Source organism: Perissodus microlepis, chromosome 20 (genome assembly GCF_051167445.1).
Source record: "Perissodus microlepis isolate ML-2025 ecotype Zambia chromosome 20, ASM5116744v1, whole genome shotgun sequence".
Classification (NCBI taxonomy): domain Eukaryota; kingdom Metazoa; phylum Chordata; class Actinopteri; order Cichliformes; family Cichlidae; genus Perissodus; species Perissodus microlepis.
This window is the reverse complement of record NC_140480.1, coordinates 32,513,295-32,531,495: the sequence shown is the minus strand read 5'-3', so window position 1 is coordinate 32,531,495 and position 18,201 is coordinate 32,513,295. Positions and strand designations below refer to the sequence as shown.

Below are 18,201 nucleotides of genomic sequence, written 5' to 3'. Positions count from 1 at the left end.
CTACCTGCGTGGTAAATAAAGGGCAGCTGGATGCAAAAGCGATGCATTCTGGGAAATACAGGAACTCTAGGAAAGGACTAAATGGAGAGAGGTAGATATAATCTGTGTGTGTGTGTCCTTGTTTTGCTATCATTGTGAGGACCTGTGGATGTTCCTACCCTTTGAGGACATTTACGTCTGCTTCAGGGTTTGACTTGGTTTCAGGGTTCAGTGTTGAGTGTTGAGGACAAACATGTCTGTGTGCGTGTGTGTGTTCAGGTACCAACACATCAATCCCAGCCTACATCTCACACACACACACACACACACACACACACACACAGATCTAGGTCGCAGCTGTTCACTATAATTTCTTTTTTTCACCTCCTCTGGATTCTATCACATCTCTCTCCTTCTCTTCCTCACGGTTCATTTTACCTAATTTCTTTTCTCCATGTCACGCTTCTCTCCTCTTTGACCTTGTAGCGAGGTCAGAAGAAAAGGAAAAATCACACATGTGTTACAGACAGACAGGTTCATGGCCACAAACACCTGGAGTTAAATACACATACATTTGACACATCCAAAGGCCCGACCTAACTCCTCTTTCAAAACATCTGTCTTCGCTGTCAAAAATGTAAACACTGGAATCCACGAAAGGGGGACCTTTGACCTTTAGGTGCAGATGTACAGCTGAGTCTTGTCCTGTCGAGTTGGTTCTTGTATATTATGCCGGAGTATATGTTATTATATTATGGAGAGGCTGTTTGATTTCTTCGATGTAAAGCTCTGAGAACTTTTCGCTGCACTCCACAGCAAACACTATGTTGCTTAACTTGTGTTTTGGAGTTTTGTTCTTGGGTTCTTTTGTCTGAGGTGTTGTTGTGATTTGAAGCTACATAAAAAGAACTAAATTGAACTGAATTAAAAGTCTTTTTTGTTTGTGCCTTAGTGCCTGCTTGATTTTGAGAACTGAAGGAGTGGGCACGAGCTCTGGGCAGTGACTGAAGATCGCTGATCGAAAAATGGTTGGGTCTTAGAGATAGGGTGAGGAGTTCAGTCATTTGAGAGGGGCTCAGAGTAGAGGCGCTACTCCTTGTCAAAAGAAGGCAGTTGAGCTGGTTCGAGCATCTGTTTAGGGCACCTCCTGAGTGCCACCTGAGTGAGTTGTTCCAGGCATGTCCTAACTGAAGGAGTTTATATCAATATCTCTCTCATATCTGTCAGTCTGGGAACGCCTCGGTGTTCCCCTGGATAAGCTAGAGGAGGTGACCTGGGAAAGGGAGGTCTGGAACTCTCTACTCAGGCTACTGCCCCTGCGATCCAGCCAGGATATATGGAAGAAAACGGATGGATGGACTTATTGACGGATTTATCGATGGATAGGCTAAAACTGGAAAAATCTTGTAGGTTTTGACTTTTGCATTTTTCTGTGCATTTCTCTGTTTCCAGGTTCTGGTCGTAATGGCTACGCCAAAGCTGTGGATGGGGAGGAAGGAGGGGGCGAAGGTGAGGAAGAGGAGGAGGGAGGAGAGGTGGATGGAAGAGGGGACAGAGAAGAAGGAGGAGGTGAGGAGAGTAATACGGAGTGGGATCAAGAGCTGGATGGAGAGGACGAAGGAGGTGTGAGGATGACAAGAACAGATACGCTTCACTCGACCACAAGTTCAACAGGAACGCAGAGAAAAAGAGGACAACACGCTAAGAAACAGGTGAGAAAACACGCTAAACACGCAGGTGGAAGGTCTGACGGCAGGTTTTCAGTTATAATATGGAGCTGCTGACCTGAACCATTTTTGGAAAGGCAAAATAAAAGACAATAAAAGAGTTACCAATGTTGATGATGCTATTGATGACATGCTTGATGTCACTTCCTCCTCAGGTGCAGGGCACTAATCAGGTCCAGCGAGCTCCCCGGGCATTATATTGTCTGAAACTCAACAACCCAATCAGACGGGCTGCGCTCCATATTGTTGAGTGGAAGTATCCTTTACTGTGACCGTAAGGAGAGGTTAATTAGTCCCAGGTTAAAAATGACTTTATTGCTTTTTTAAATGTTATTTTCTGCCATATAGTTATAATGCTGCTTAAATGTTCTTTTTTTTTTTTTTTTTTTGGATAGATTATTGTCGAGTGTCAGTTTATAATCAATAACACAAACAAAATGTATATATTAATAGATTATTTTAACTGCACAGAATTTCGGGGTATAATTGGGCTGCATAAAGGGCTAGTATATAATTATACTCATCCAAAAGTACTTTGTTAGAGTCCTAGAATTGAAATATAGAGCTGGACATCTGCAGAACAGGTCCTCCTTAATATATCTCCAGAGCCAGCAGGTGACATGAGAAAATCTCATGTAATGCCGATGATGTTACACGATTTATAGGTCTGCAAAAATGTCACGGAGTGGTTAAAATTGAGTCCTAGTGTCAAAAACAAAGCTTGTTTTTAGTTGTTTCCTGAATGTAACTCAGGCCATTTGACATCTTCATCCTGTTGGCCATCTTTGCAAACTGTGTCGCCCTGGGAGTTTCCAAACCATTTCCTGAGGATGACTCCAACTCCACCAACCATGATCTGGTGAGATAAGACACACAGTCACAAACACACTGGACTCGGGTAGTTAAAATTTCTCATGTCATGATCAACCATAGAGACCTTGTAGTCTCACATCAAACAGAAACATGGAAGTTTGGACTTGGTGATATTTATTAGTTTCCTGGAGCTGTACTGTGCTTTCCCTCTGGTTCTAGTCTTCATGCTAAGCTAAGCTAAGTTCTCCTCGGTCAGTCTCTGTGGTGGGAATGAAAGTGAAATGCATGACATGCTAAATCTAAGCTCCAAAGAAGGATTTACCATATTTGGACTACAGGGAGGACTGCTAAGTAATCAACCAATCACGCAAGCTTGGATAGAAGCAGCATCCATAAACTATATGGGTGCAATGCACAGGAATACATAACCTTCCAATGATAACACTTTTCACCAAAACTGAAATAAAACTACTTGGATGAGCTGCATATGACACAAGTACATGCGGGGTTTTTTTCATAAACACAGTTCAGAGGTCCAGTTTAGCAGATATAAGATACTAAAGTTGCTTATATCTGCACACCTGTCAGAAAATCCAAACAGATGAGTGTTAAAAACACCTGCTATATGTTTGTTATGTGTTTGCTTGGTCGTTCGCTTTAGAGGTATTTTTGCTGCAGGTTCTAAACGTATTTCTTTCCATGGCTGAATTCGGAGACTACGGACATGGACTCACTTTTAGAGACAGCCTCAAGTGGCCATTAGAAGAACTTCAGTTTTTGGCATTTGATTTAATATACGGGGAAAACAGCGTGCAAGCGCAATACACAAACAGTGCTCAGTTATTAGGTTCATGGGTGATTTACAAAAGTTGCACTGTTTTCTAAACACAGGCAGAGAATTTATCATCATCATTATTATTATTATTATTATTATTGTTGTTGTTGTTGTTGTTGTTGTTGTTATTAAGCAAAAAATTTGGGGTTTTTTTTATCAGAAATTTGCAATAAATTGTGTGTTGCAAAATTATTAAATTAGTTTGCATTATTTATTTCTCCTCCCTATATTTTGCACTTTGAGACAGGACCTACGCCCAGAAATACACATGCAACAGTGTCAGTAGAAAAAAAAGTCTCTGGGTTTCCTTACACGCAGTCCTGTCACTGTGCTCTTATGTAAATACTGACTGTACTTTTTTTGTGTTGAGTGTGTTTTTGCCCCAGAAATTGCTCCGTTTGTGCACTGATTGCAGATTCAGCTCCACTGTGTGTGTTGCTCCTGTGGTAGAAGTCATAGGTCATGGATGCTGATGCAGTAGATGACTGACAGGTTTGTGATCAGATCTGAGGAGTTTCTGCTCTGATGGTTCGGCTCCTCCTCACTCTCCTCTTTATGTCTGCGTCTCTCGATCTTCACTTACAGTTGAACTGTACTCGCTGTTCAGGCAGCCACTTTGTGCTGAAGTGACATCTCTGCCTATTTCGACAAACACAAATCACAGTAACTACATGTTTAGCCAAGCGGCATGAAAGGAGCTCAGGCTGATATTTATGGATCCACTGTGGAAACAGAGTTTAATGTTCAGTGGTCTGTGGTAGAGATAAACCTGCAGAGGATTACTGGCTGAATCTGCAACAGCGCTCTGCTGCTTTTTATTTTCAGTTTGTTGCTTAGCTGTTCAGCTACAACATTATTATTATTTATTATTGTTTTGTAGCTTCTGAAAGTGGAAATATGCTCAACCTAATGTCACAACAGAGCATGTAATAGACACCGGTCCACTGTTTTGGAGAAGCAAAGCGTGTCCACTTCACGTTTTGCCTGGGGAGATCTTCTATTTACACAAGCAGCATGAAAGGGAAAACCGCGGGAAACCCTTTAAACAGACATTATTAACAATTTACATCTATATACATTTTAGGTGCCTCAGCTTAATCGTTTCCTGCGATTAAGGACCCTGGAATATACTTCATGCGTTTTTTGCTCACTACCAACTTTGTGGCTTTAAATATATTATCTCCCCCTGCTGGTAATGCAGTTTCTGCATTCATTTCATGCTTTGGAGAGGCAAAGCCTGAAATGGACTCAGTGGTGTGCCGTGTCTATTGCACGCTTTGCTGTGGTACTGGGTTGGTTTGCTAACAACTGAAACTTACTGATGATATTTGAACGCATTTGTTAAATGCTTTCAGAACCTAGATGTGGATTTGTTATTATTTTTGTCATAAAAACTGGGTTATTTATACTGTGTCACAGATACTATCTACAACTAGTGAAGCATGAAAATGCTTCCTCTCACCTGTCGCTACAAAGTAAATAATGGGGAAAAAAGTAATACAGTCAAACATGTATTTGAGATGAAAACATTTTGTGTGTGTTTAAGAGAGATTTAGAGTTGATAACTGCCAGCAGAAAAAAAAATGAGTCCTGTACATAAGTGTGTTTGTGTTTCTTTGTGAGGACAGGTCTTAAAGTGAAGGTCGTTTGTGTGATATTGTGGCTGTCGGAGGCTCAAGAGTGTAGTGGTTTACACATCCGCTGGTGGAGAAATAAATCCTTTGGGGTTGCGTTAAAAAATCTGCCACATCAAACACGTGGATCTGCCCACTGTGGCGATGTCATGTGAATAAGGGACCAGCTGAAAGTAGCTTTTTTTGTGACTGTTGGTGGGTTAAGATTTTAAGTTTTGGGCTGAAGGTCAGGTAGGACTTGAGCTTATATCTAACAATTTGACCGATAATGCCTCCATTTGATAATGATCCTCATAAGTGTAGGAAGACCAGTGTGTGTGTGCGTGTGTGTGTGTGTGTGTGTGTGTGTGTCAGAGATGAGGACAGATTGGTAATTCTCTGAAATACTCACAAATTCACCACATCCACGTTTACCGGGTTACGCACACAGACATGGAACATATTATGTGTTTCAGGAACAAGTGGAGTATGTCTTCCTCATCATCTTCACCGTGGAGACCTTCCTAAAGATCCTGGCCTACGGTCTGGTGATGCACCCCAGCTCCTACATCCGCAACGGCTGGAACTTGCTCGACTTTGTCATCGTCATAGTTGGGTAAGCAAATCAAAAGATAGTTCTCACCGTAGGCTATTAGGATCTGTTGGTTCCCCGTGTTCTGGGATCCTTTTCTTTGTTGCTCTCTGCATGTTGCAGCAGTAGATCTGATCTGACTGCAGAAGACTTTCAGTAAATCAGGCTCAGGCCCAGCGGTGATGTCATAGTTTCACTCAGTTTGCAGGTTCTGTCTTTTGACCTCTGATTTCTACACAGTGGACTGAACTCATCCAGGAAACCTAAGCAGCCTGATGCGTTGCAGGAACACGCTGTTTAACCCTGAACCTCTGGTACTCCACAGCTGCAGAGATGGTTCTTCTTAGACATCTGAGTGATGTGTTGTCATTTTAGTTGCTGATGATTTTGCCCAGAGCTGAGGGTCCTGGGTTTGAATCCACCAGATGCACGGGCCCTGCTTTGTGGGTATCATCCAGGGTGCCACACCTCTCACACTATGATAGAGGATGGGTAGATAGATGGAAGATTTGCTGCAGATCTTGCTGTGTTGCATCATGTTGAATCAAATTTTATTGTGCAGTATCTGTAAAATCTGCAGCATATATTCTGCCTTTGCTATCTACAAGCCAAAAGAAATGGCTGATTTAGATTCATGATTTTTGAATAGTTATTATTACATATGGTAAATACAGCCCAGTAGTTTAACAGGTTGGCAGCAGCTCTGAGTCATTTCCTCCAATCAGTCGCTGACTGAGATCACACTCAGTCCTGCAGGTCCTAACCTTGGTTCTCTTTGTTATTTCGTGTCCTTGTTACAGGACGCTGATGTGACTGGATGTCCTCAGGGTGATAATGGTGATGATGATGATGATAAACCCTGTTGTCATGGTAACACAGCCTGAGGAAGCTATGTTCCACTTTACAGTCAGGATGCTATATGTGGGACACTCAGGAGTTCTTGTAGGAGTTCAGTGTTTGATTTGTGTTCTGTCTCTGAAGCTGGATTTACTTTAAAGGCAGTTTTCATTTTAAAGACATGTTCTGTAAAAAAAAAAAAAGTTGCTTCTATTGGATGTTTTATTGATAGCTGTAGAAAGATCGTGGATTTCAGCGAGTCTAAATGTGTTGAAGGATCCCAGGGGAGGTTAAGGGGGGTTATCGCAGGTTCATAGCTTTAATATTTTTTTTTACTCTGTTTACTCAGTAAGTAATTAATCTGCCTCAGCTGGAAATAAGACACATCTTGATCTAATGTGTTTGTGTGGTCAGACATTCTTATTTGGGGTTTCCTCCTGTTCCAGTTTGTGATCATTTTAATGCAGAATCACAAACTGCAGAGTCTCTCTTCCCTCCAGCTTGAGGGACCGTAGATGGAGTGGCTTTATCACACTGGGCCTCCAACAGGCACAGGTGGTGTTTTGCAGCCGTGTGTGAAGCAGCAGGATGGCACTCCCCACCTCCTGGACTGAAGGTTGGATCCAAACTTAAGCATTTTCAGTCCTTCCAGTGGAGCTTAATCGCACAGTTTCAGAAATAATCTTTGTCCGTACAGTATGTCTGCAATTGTTTATCACATGATGATTAATGGGTCACGGTTCACCCAGTCTGAGGCTTCTCTCTGCTGGAAAAAGGTGAACGTCCACCTAACTTCCTGCCACCTGATCAGCTTCTGTGACAGACGTTTGATGGACTGCATATCTTAACAACATGAACTTAGAGGCACAGTCGGTCCAGTCAGTCAGTCTTTGTTTTCTTCCTTGGTGAATTTCAGTAAAGTAAACTAAATAAAGGTGGCAGATGTGTAACCTATTTAAGCAATACGAGAACTACAGGATAGTGCTGCTGCTGTCTTGTCTATAGAGGTTACAGGTGAAAATGGACCCTGAGGTGAGCACGATAACTCCCTTTATCTGGACCTCTTTCAGTTTAAGGTTATGCTATTTGGCCTGAAAGATAGACCTGCAATGTTCAAAAGGCTGATGGGACGAGCTCTGGGGGAGTTGAAGGGTGTCATCTGGTTGGGTTTTTTTTAAAATATATATATATCTATATATATATATATAGATATATATACATGAATGACATCATTGTTTTCTGCAGCTGCTGGAAACAACACTTTTGTGATGTTCAAGGTATACTGGTCAAACTCAGATGTTTGTCTAACTGAGATCAACTGAAGCCCACATTTCAATGAGCTAGATCATAAAGGTTGATGTTCCTTTTCTTCTTCTGATGTTTTCCGCACAGCTTGTTCAGTGTTGTCCTGGAGACAATGACTCATAAGTCAAGTGGCGAGCAAGCAACAACCCATCACATGCCTGGGAAACCTGGAGGTCTGGATGTCAAAGCTCTAAGAGCCTTCAGAGTCCTGCGGCCCCTCAGACTGGTTTCTGGAGTCCCCAGTAAGTTTCCTAGACTTTGGCGTGGACTCACTGTGTGCATGGTCAATGGTTGTCCACATGTTCAGCTGTGTGTCTGTCAGGTCTGCAGATTGTGTTGAACTCCATCATGAAGGCGATGGTTCCTTTGCTTCACATTGCTCTGCTGGTTCTCTTCGTCATCATCATCTATGCCATCATCGGTCTGGAGCTCTTCATCGGACGCATGCACAGGACCTGCTACTATATAGGAACGGGTATGATCGAACACACAATGCAGGACACCTTCACACAGATCCTGCATATTTTTTGATGACTGTAGAAGCTAAAACGTTCTTCCTGTTAAAACTTAGTTCTTCTTCTCACTGTTGCCAAGTGGTTTCTCAGAAGGGGTCGATTAGATTTTTGGGCTTTCTCTCTGCTCTTGTAGGGTCTTTACCTTAAATACAAAGCGCCTTGAGGTGACGGTTCTTGTGATTTGGGGATATATAAATAAAACTGAATTTAAATGGAATATTCCTCAGATAATTATGTGGAGGATGACCCGGTGCCGTGTGCGTTTGCTGGTCATGGCCGTCAGTGCATCATAAATGGCTCAGAGTGTCGGGGAAGGTGGGATGGTCCCAATGGAGGAATCACAAATTTCGACAACTTCTTCTTCGCCATGTTGACCGTGTTCCAGTGCATCACCATGGAGGGATGGACTGACGTGCTGTACTGGGTAAAATGCATTGTGGTGTCATATTTACCAGCCTGTCCAAAAACATAAGAGGTGCTCACTTTTCATTGTGTCTTCTCTCTTTCTGCATGTTGTGTCTGTGCACAGATGAACGATGCCATTGGGTTTGAGCTGCCGTGGGTGTATTTTGTTAGCTTGGTGATTTTTGGCTCCTTCTTTGTTCTCAACCTCGTTCTGGGAGTCCTCAGCGGGTCGGTCTTCTCCAAACACAAAAGCTGTTCACATTTATATATATCTATATGTACTTAGGCAAATAAATAGACACTTTAGATGCATTTAATAGTGTAAAAACCTCATTCTTATCTGAGGCATTATTCAGGGTTAAACAGCTGAAGTTTCTGATATAGTTCAAATAAGTTTAAGCACATCTTATCTTAAATATATTTTTAGCCCCGATTATGAATACAGGCCTAACTTGTAATAGCAGTGGTAATATTTTATGTTCTCAACACTCATCATTGTTCAATATCTGCTTAAGTGAAGCATCTGAACACTTCTTCCCGTGCTGATGGTATTTGAGGAGTTTTAAATGTCTGAGTCTTTGTGGATGTTGCAGAGAGTTCAGTAAGGAGAGGGAGAAGGCAAAGGCTCGTGGTGATTTCCAGAAGTTGCGAGAGAAGCAGCAGATGGAGGAGGATCTGTGTGGGTACATGGACTGGATCACTCAGGCTGAGGACATGGATGAACTGGACGAGGACGGAAACCCACGTAAGGCTTGGGCACACTATGGTTTCTTCTTGGTGGACTGTCGTGGGTTTCTTTACTCAGATTGGCTCCTTTAGGTCTCCAGTGTGACATTTGGTCCCAAACATTAGTTGTGATCATATTATTATCTACCTCTGCTTGTCTGGAGTCAGGCGGGGAGGGGGCGGTCTCACCAAAGTAACCCAGGTGTCCCAACCAAGGCCCTCTTCCAGCAGCTCTGGGCCTCAAGCCAGAAAAGGACCTAGGATACCTTGGAACATGTGGCATCCTAATCACTATGCAGAAACTGCCTTAGCTGTCTTATTTAAATGGTCATTTTCACACAAATCATTAAAAAAACATCAGTCAGAGGCAGGAAGTTAAGCAGTTAATGGGTTTAGATGACTGAGTCCAATCAGAGGAGCTGCAGGAGCCCAAATACAGTACAGTGGCTTTAAATATGGCAGCTCCCTGTGTTTTTTAGCAGGTTGTTTCAAACCTCCACTGAGCTGTTAGATGGAAACTGTTTTCTGTATCCCTTCTCCTGCTCTCAAAACCATCAGTTTCTCTGCTTGTGTCTTTATCTCAAGCAGAACAGCAGAAACCAAACGAGCCAGAAATGTGATGTAAGGTAGATGTTTGTTAAGCCTTTTGTTTGGTTGCTTGGTTTGATTGTAAGTTTCAACATTAAATAACATTTGTGTCTGAGAAAATATCCACATTTCACCTGACTAAAACAATATAAACAGAAAATAAGCACTTAGAATATATATTTATTTCTTAACACATTACTTTGGGAATTCTTGATATTTTCTTATTTTTGCTCGCAGCAATAACTTTGAATTCATTCGATTTGGTTTGAAGTCATTGTCAAAAAGTTTAGTTTTGTGTTTGGCTTGGCTGCCACACGAGGCTGGCGCTCTCTCTGTATTTCATTTTAAGCTGCTTATTTTAATAATAAATGTTTTTCTCTCTCAGGGCCATCTCTGGGCGATCTGGCCGATAAGAAGAGAGGGAAGTTTGGATGGTTCAGTCACTCCAACGAAACTCATGGTGAGACACACATGCAGACACTGTTGTGTCTCCATCACAGAGGATTTTTAGTGCCAGAAGTGACCTTGTTAGGATAAGAAGGTGCAACGTCATGAGCTAAGGCTAGCAAGCTATGTTAGCAAGCTACATTTCTTATATTTAAGAGTGCAGAGAGAGACTGTGGAACTTCACTCACTGTTTTGATGGTTTTATCACACAGCAGCCCAAGCAGCTGTTACCTATTTCTATTAAAATTCTACAAGACACCAGCACAACAAACATGGTGGAGAGGTCCAGTTTAGTTACCTGAACTGTGTCAGCTTCAGCACACCTGTCAATGCAACGACATCCCCCTTTAACCCTCACCGATGTCCAGATGTGCGAGTCATAATAAACTGTGAAACTAGCCATACAGGCCAAACACATTTTGCACCAGAAGAGCAGATACAGTAAAATCCAACAACAGCTGGAGAAGGTATCTGTCTGACACAGGGACCTACATTATGGAGATTTATTTTTGGTTCCTATAATAAGGTGGCTGTGTTAACAGAATGATGCACCAGTATGATTAATAAAAGCACAATCACACACATAATACGTACAGTATATATGAGTTGTATTATCACAGAGACAGCTCTGTGCAGTTTGTACATCTCTCAGTCTAAATGCAAACGTCATCCTCGCTGTCCCTGTAAAATATCTGGGTCTCTTTCTGTCCTCATATTTATCTGACCCTGTTTCTGATCAGACTTACTCTCCGAGCTCGTTCAGCTGGATTCACCTCAGTATAGATTCACTGAGGAGGTCGGGAAACGTCAGCTTTCATCAAACGGAGAGGGAAAAATTTGTGAGATATACTGTATGAATAAGATATGAATATTTTATACTTTATATTTTTGTTTGCATAACAAATAAAATATATTGATAGTATAGAAATTAATAAGTGCCACATTTTTTAAGAAGTAGGATTGTTGACTTGCATTGATCATTTATTAATATTTGTCTGTTTGTGTGTGTTTCAGCGAGTCTTCCTGCCAGTGAAACGGCGTCTGAAAACACAGAGAACATCGATGAGGAGCACACCAACTGCTGCCAGGCCTGCTGGTAACACACAGACACACACTTTCAGTTCATACATCACATGATTCTTGCTTTAGTGCCCCCTTCAGGAACAACTTCACATAAAAACAAAAAATGTTATGTTTCAGTGCTCAGATGATGAAGATCGGCTGCTGGTGAGTTCACTGACCTTCAGAGGTTCAGCAGACTAAAGTCAGCACGTTAGACTCACCTTCACCTGAACGACTCTCTTTCTTTGCCTCAGTCGGACGTTACGTCGCTGGAATCGAGTCTGTCGCAGAAACTGTCGCACTGCCGTCAAATCCGTAACTTTCTATTGGCTGGTTTTGCTGCTGGTCTTCCTCAATACCTCCCTCAGCGCCTCTGAGCACTATAACCAACCAGACTGGCTGACTCAAGTCCAGGGTAACAACAGCCTCCTTCTCCTCCACAAGAGGAACGGGTCGTAGAGACACTGATATTTCAGTTTGAAATGTTGTTGAGCAAACATTTTCTGTGTCCGTGTCTCTGTTTGTGCAGACATTGCCAACAAGGTGCTGCTGTCTCTCTTTACGGTGGAGATGTTGCTGAAGATGTACAGTTTGGGTCTGGCCCATTACTTTGTGGCGTTCTTTAATCGTTTCGACTGCTTCGTGGTGTGCGGTGGCATCGTGGAGACCATCCTGGTGGAGCTGGAGATCATGCCTCCTCTGGGGATCTCTGTGCTGCGCTGCGTCCGTCTGCTGCGGATCTTCAAGGTGACACGGTGAGAAAACACACCCGAACCATCCGATGCAGGTCACACGGCTCGTCACGAGTCATCGCTGAGGTCACTCTCTGTTTGCTCAGGCATTGGACGGCTCTGTCCAACCTGGTGGCATCGCTGCTGAACTCCATGAAGTCCATCGCCTCGCTGCTGCTCCTCCTTTTCCTCTTCCTCATCATCTTCGCCCTGCTTGGCATGCAGCTGTTCGGAGGAAAATTCAACTTTGATGAAACGCAGACCAAACGCAGCACATTCGACGCTTTCCCGCAGGCGCTGCTCACCTGTTTCCAGGTAGCACTGCAACCACTTTCTCCCAGTGATGTCACGACGTGCAGGGAGCGGGCGCCTCACGATGACTGTGTGTTTAGATCCTGACAGGTGAGGACTGGAACATGGTCATGTATGACGGCATCATGGCATACGGCGGCCCCGTGTTTCCCGGGATGATCGTCTGTATTTACTTTGTCATCCTCTTCATCTGTGGTAACTGTATCCTTGAATCCTCCTGATGCACCAAAGTTCTCAAAGCTGCATTTGTGGTAATACATGTATTTGTTGTTTTAGAGGCATCTTTCAATTTCCACAATACTTAATACCCCTCCTTGAGTTTTAGTGAAACAATGATCTCCTATTGGGTGATTGTGCTCAAGGTGAAGATCATCTTTGTTGTTTTATGAGTAGTAACCTGTGAAAACATCAGCATCCTTAACGAGCATCAGACATCCTGCTGAACGTCTTCTTGGCTATCGCCGTGGACAACCTGGCAGGAGGAGACAGTGATGACAAGAAAAAAGAGTAAGTGATGGACGGAGGACAAAAGGAAAGAGGGGAGGAAGAAATAAAAGCTAGTTGTTGACTTCTGACTGCACTGTTGTATTTTGTCTCCTCAGTAAGAAGGAGGAGGGAGCAGAGGAGGAAGCTACAGAAGAAGAAGTGAAGGTGAACATCAAACTCCGACTGTAATTTTTCAGTTAACTATCAGCGATCTTTTTCTTTGAGGGCTGTTTGTCTTTTCAGGTCGATGTTGATGAAGACACTGAGTATGAAGAGGAAGAGGAGCTTCCTGAAGGAGATGAAGGTCAGTCCTCGGCTGAGCCCATCGCCACATTTCAAGTTTAGCCAAGAAGATGTGACGCTGAAGTGACAGGAAAACTAAATTCACCATTTTAATTGGATGATAACTCAGAAACGACTGTAAACAAGAAAAGTCACAAGCTTCACAGCGCAATCAAAGAACATTAGTTTACTCCACACTGAGGCTTTTTAAAGAGATCTTTAAGGAACCGTTTTAGAGAAAGTCCTATGTGAAAGACACTGGGACAACAAGATACCCATTTTTAGTGGTTCTTTGACAAATTTACAGTTTTAAATCAGATTACTGGAGGAGATTTAAGTGCTATTTAATACCAGTTTTAAAGGTAGCTGGATCCTAATGAGAAAGATAGAGGGAAGATATAGTATTGATTTATTTATCATTTATTTAAGTTGCAAGTTGTGCGAGAATACGCTGCAAAGGTGCCCAAAGAGGACCGAACACCCTCCTGCACACAGTCGGCTGTCTGTAGTGTGAGTCAACAAGCTGCTGAGACCTCTGCTGAAACATTAGGAAGGTAGATTAAAAATATGTGGGACAAGTTATAAAACTAGATCCACCAATCAGACAAAGAGGAGACGGGAGCTCCACCAATCAAACTGCCTGACTCACTCTGTCAGTTAATTAGTCCAGTCCAGGTCCCAGCATTTCCTCCAATGACATGAACTGATATTTATTTGGTGAAAAATCTATTTTCAAGGAAAACAGCTTATTTACATTTGATGTCATGTTTTTTATGTAAGCAAGTAAAAGTAAAACTAAAATTTATTTATATAGCACTTTTTAAGACAAGAAGCTATTACAGAGTGCTTCACATGGGAGTATAAAAACATATAAAATAAAACGACATATTACACACGAACATTACCCAAATGCCTGTTTAAACAAATGTGTTTTAAGCTGTTTTTTAAAAGAAGCCACAGAGTCGATGGTGCGTAGCGGGGAGGTAAACTGTTCCACAGTATTGGAGCCAGGGTTTGAAAAGCACGATCCTGCTCCGTTTTTAAACGGGTCCGTGGAACAGACAGAAGACCGCTATCAGTGGATCTAAGAGTCCGCTTTGGAGAGTAGGGTTGGAGAAGCTCAGCGATATAGGTAAAAGTGAGGATTTAAAACTTAAATCTGTACCCAACTGGAAGCCAGTGCAAGGATTTTAACATGGGAGTGATATGGGAGACTTTATTACTGTGGGTTAAAAGCCTGCAGCATTTTGGACCACTTCGAGGCGATTTAAGGAAGCCTTAGACAGACAGGAAAAGAGTGATTTACAACAGTCTAACCGGGAGGAGATAAAGGCGTGGACAAGCATCTCCAGTTCAGCATGGAGACAGTGCTGCATCATTGGTTTTTTGTATGACAATGATGCAGCTCTAGTTAAGTGCAAAACATTTGGAACTTTTTTCTGGATGAATATTGCCGTATTTTTATTTTTAGCTTTACAATAATCCCTCCAATAATCAGTAAATAAAACACGAGTGTAATATGATCAATATGACAAATGTCTGAGAATATGTTAATAAGAACAGTAACGCAGGAGCTACAAGTGATGAACCAGGAAGCTGCTATCAGAGACTTTAAAGGTGATGAAAACAGAGGCCCAATGTATGAATATTTAAATATCAGTACCATAACATTCAACTATCCAGCTCTCAATCACTGAAATGATGGGTGTTCTAAAAGCTAAAACCATCACCCTCAGATCGTTCACTTTCCTTTCTCCTTTCTCAGAGGGAGGAGTCCAGTTAAAGATGGCCGATCTTGCTCCTCCTAAAGAGAAGGTTCTCCCGATCCCAGAAGGAAGCGCCTTCTTCTGCCTCAGCAAGACAAACCCGTGAGTGTGTCGACACATGAGCGTGCATCCCGCCGTCTAACACCTCTACACACAGGATGAACAATAACAATCACACAAATATGTCTGAGTCATGTATTATTGTTGTTCCCTTTAAGTAATATTTACATAAAGTTAGATTTTCTGGCATCATTTCTAGGAGTTTTTTAGCTTGTTGATGTGGTTATTTTAGACATAATGTGTTTTGCTGTGTGGTTAATTTTACCCAGAGTCTGTGTTCCAGCTTTTGTGAATGAAATTCTAGTATCCTTCATGCTGGGACGTGAAGCCTCTAACACTGACTCTTCGTCTCCGTCTGCAGTATCCGTGTGGCCTGCCACACTCTGATCCATCACCACATCTTCACCAACCTCATCCTCGTCTTCATCATCCTCAGCAGCTGCTCATTGGCTGCCGAGGATCCAATCAGAGCCCACTCCTTCAGGAACAATGTGAGTCTATAATGTGAGCTCTGAAGTTACTCACAGAGGGCTGAGTACCTTTGGGGACACACTTTACCTCTTCATCCAAATTACTCGGAATTTCTCTTTCTCTTTTAACTCCCATCCAACCTGTGGGGCGTACACACCGACAACATCAGCATCACCTGTTTGATTTTCAGCTTCAAACTCGTGATCCTGTCTGACACCATCTTCACCTCCACAACACTGTCCTGTCTACACCGTGGTTGATCAGTTTGAATCCACCTCCGATGCTTCTGGCCTCCTGCAAATACAATTTATCTTTTCCTTCTGTGAGTCATCAGCCAGCTCTCTCCCTTTATCAATAATAGACCCTACATTTAAAGTCCCTACTCTTACTTCAACACTCCTACCTTGCTTTCTCTCTCGCTGCCTCCTAATATGCCTTCCACCTCTCCTCTTCAGTCTTCAGCCAGCAGTAGTTCAGCATCCATAGTTCTGGACCAATCTGATTCTGGATGATCCCCATTCTTGATTTGGCAAAGATTTTGTTCCCAATACCCCCTCCTGACCTAACATGCCTCCATTATCCAGGCTTGGGACCACCACTAGGATGACTAAAGCCAGCGTACTCGTAGTTCCAGGCCTTCTTGAAACTTATTTATTCTGCCTGTCTGGATGAAATAAGACAAGTCCGCAACCACCATGTTAGCCACCGCACCACTTTCACCATCACCAAGTTACCTGATAGCCAAGTAACCAATCGCAGCAGAGCACAGCATCCCTCCAGCTGATCCAATCCTGTGCCAACCCTCTGTGGTCTGCGCTGGGGGCAGGGCCTCAGCAGATTACACTGCAGAAGTGGGTCAGTGCCTAACCGGGTTAAAGAGGGAAACACATGGAAACACATGGAGGCAGAAAATCACCAGTTCACTGTCAGATCCTGAATACTCACAGTGCGTGTGTGTGTGTGTGTGTGTGTGTGTGCGCAGACACACAAACTTAAACACTCACATGCAGAGCAGCAGCTGGCTTCATGCAAGAAGTAGCAATTCACAACAGCTGAGGGAGGAAATTACTTCAAACATACAATCAGACCTGCTCATACTGAGCGTTAACCCTGTGTTTGCCTCCTCTGTTCTCCACGAAACTGTGGAAATTATACATTTTGGTTCTATCTTGAAATAATTAACGAGCCTCTCGGCTGCCGTCCTTACAAACAGTGCGCATTTCTCATTGATTGTGTTTTAACCGTCTTCAGCAAACCGAAAATGAGCTCAAGCACTTTGCTTCTGTTTCTGAGCTAAAATGAAACCATGAACCTTCTCAAGGACTTTTGAGTTCTGTGTAGATGAGCTAAGGTAGTTAAACATCTTTTTTCTTGATATGCAGACTTCTCCGCTTTAAACTCCCACCATCATAAAACCAGTGACAGGTGTTGGGCTGCATGAAGGAACTGAATAGGAAGGAAAGATGAACGTTAATGCACTGAAGGAGGAAAAATGGCAGCACAAGGGTTCAAGTGACCAAAGTGTGATGTGATGGCTGCATGGATCAGTGGTGTATCTGAAACAGCAGGTCCTGTCCAGTGGTTCATACCTACTGTACCAAAAGCAGTTTAAGATGAACAACGAGTAAAACCAGCGATGACCTCAGGAGTTTCTGATGTGAGCAGAGAGCAAAGGGCAAACTGTGCAGTTCGATCCTACAGAAGAGCCACTGTAGCACAGGCTCCACGATAGCAGCCAAACCAAGCTTAAGATGCTGAAAAACCCACAAGGCAATTAAAAGATGGATAAAGCCACCACCAACTCATGTATGAAATATGATACACTTGGCTTTACGGGGCTGAGTTGCTGAACTTTCTGCCAAATTAAATTAAAGCTTGTTCAGGACTTAGGTCTCTGCTGTGTGACTCTCTGTCGTCATCTGAGTGAAAGCTGAATGTGTCTCATTGAGCTGCTGCTTCAACTTTTTCTTGGACTTTTTTCTTGATTTATTTATTTATTTATTTTATAGAGCAGGATGTTATTATCGCAACCAGAAACTGTTTTGAAAATAATTTAATCTCACAGTTTTCTATCAATATTTTTATCTATTACTTTATTTTGGCTGCCTTTAAGCTTCTAACACAGCAGCTACTTCACCATCCACAGCCTCAGTTACATCACAAAAGCCCACATAAAAATATCTTATTTAAAAGAAAATGCTAAAATGCTAATAAATGAAAAGTAAATGTGTCAGCTGTACCTGCTTTAATCTGGACACGTTATCCTGACTCACCTGTGGAAAGTTATTTCTGGATTCTGAAGAAAAAAATTGAAATGTTGAACCTGAGTCTGGTTTGTTTTCAACCTCTGTGTTCAGATTCTGGGCTATGCAGACTACGCCTTTACCTCCATCTTCACTGTGGAGATTCTGTTAAAGGTAAATATTGCCTTCAGCTCAATGAAATAACTCACCCAGGCCCTCCTCTCCCTCTTTAGATTGTCTTGTTATGCTAATATGTTCTCTCATTCACAGATGACGGTCCACGGAGCGTTCCTCCATCAGGGCTCATTCTGCAGGAACTGGTTTAACTTGTTGGATCTCCTGGTCGTCAGCGTCTCTTTGGTCTCCTTCTTCCTGCAGTCAGTATCCAAACAACATACATTCTGAC

At 42.6% G+C, this 18,201-nt stretch overlaps 1 protein-coding gene across 1 annotated transcript in view; it reads left to right on the top strand.

Moving 5' to 3' along the window:
- cacna1fb (calcium channel, voltage-dependent, L type, alpha 1F subunit) overlaps positions 1–18,201 on the top strand; it is a 45,562-nt gene that overhangs the window by 10,006 nt on the left and 17,355 nt on the right. Inside the window, exons 2-24 of the mRNA XM_084916688.1 lie at positions 1,432–1,691; positions 1,862–1,962; positions 2,460–2,565; positions 5,444–5,583; positions 7,789–7,943; positions 8,024–8,176; positions 8,444–8,640; positions 8,746–8,849; positions 9,215–9,366; positions 10,321–10,395; positions 11,397–11,478; positions 11,583–11,609; positions 11,699–11,859; positions 11,974–12,199; positions 12,283–12,490; positions 12,568–12,688; positions 12,919–12,994; positions 13,090–13,138; positions 13,217–13,277; positions 15,021–15,123; positions 15,443–15,572; positions 17,910–17,969; positions 18,066–18,172. Coding sequence (XP_084772814.1) covers positions 1,432–1,691; positions 1,862–1,962; positions 2,460–2,565; positions 5,444–5,583; positions 7,789–7,943; positions 8,024–8,176; positions 8,444–8,640; positions 8,746–8,849; positions 9,215–9,366; positions 10,321–10,395; positions 11,397–11,478; positions 11,583–11,609; positions 11,699–11,859; positions 11,974–12,199; positions 12,283–12,490; positions 12,568–12,688; positions 12,919–12,994; positions 13,090–13,138; positions 13,217–13,277; positions 15,021–15,123; positions 15,443–15,572; positions 17,910–17,969; positions 18,066–18,172 — 2,854 coding nt within the window. The remainder of the gene's footprint in view (positions 1–1,431; positions 1,692–1,861; positions 1,963–2,459; positions 2,566–5,443; positions 5,584–7,788; positions 7,944–8,023; positions 8,177–8,443; positions 8,641–8,745; positions 8,850–9,214; positions 9,367–10,320; positions 10,396–11,396; positions 11,479–11,582; positions 11,610–11,698; positions 11,860–11,973; positions 12,200–12,282; positions 12,491–12,567; positions 12,689–12,918; positions 12,995–13,089; positions 13,139–13,216; positions 13,278–15,020; positions 15,124–15,442; positions 15,573–17,909; positions 17,970–18,065; positions 18,173–18,201) is intronic.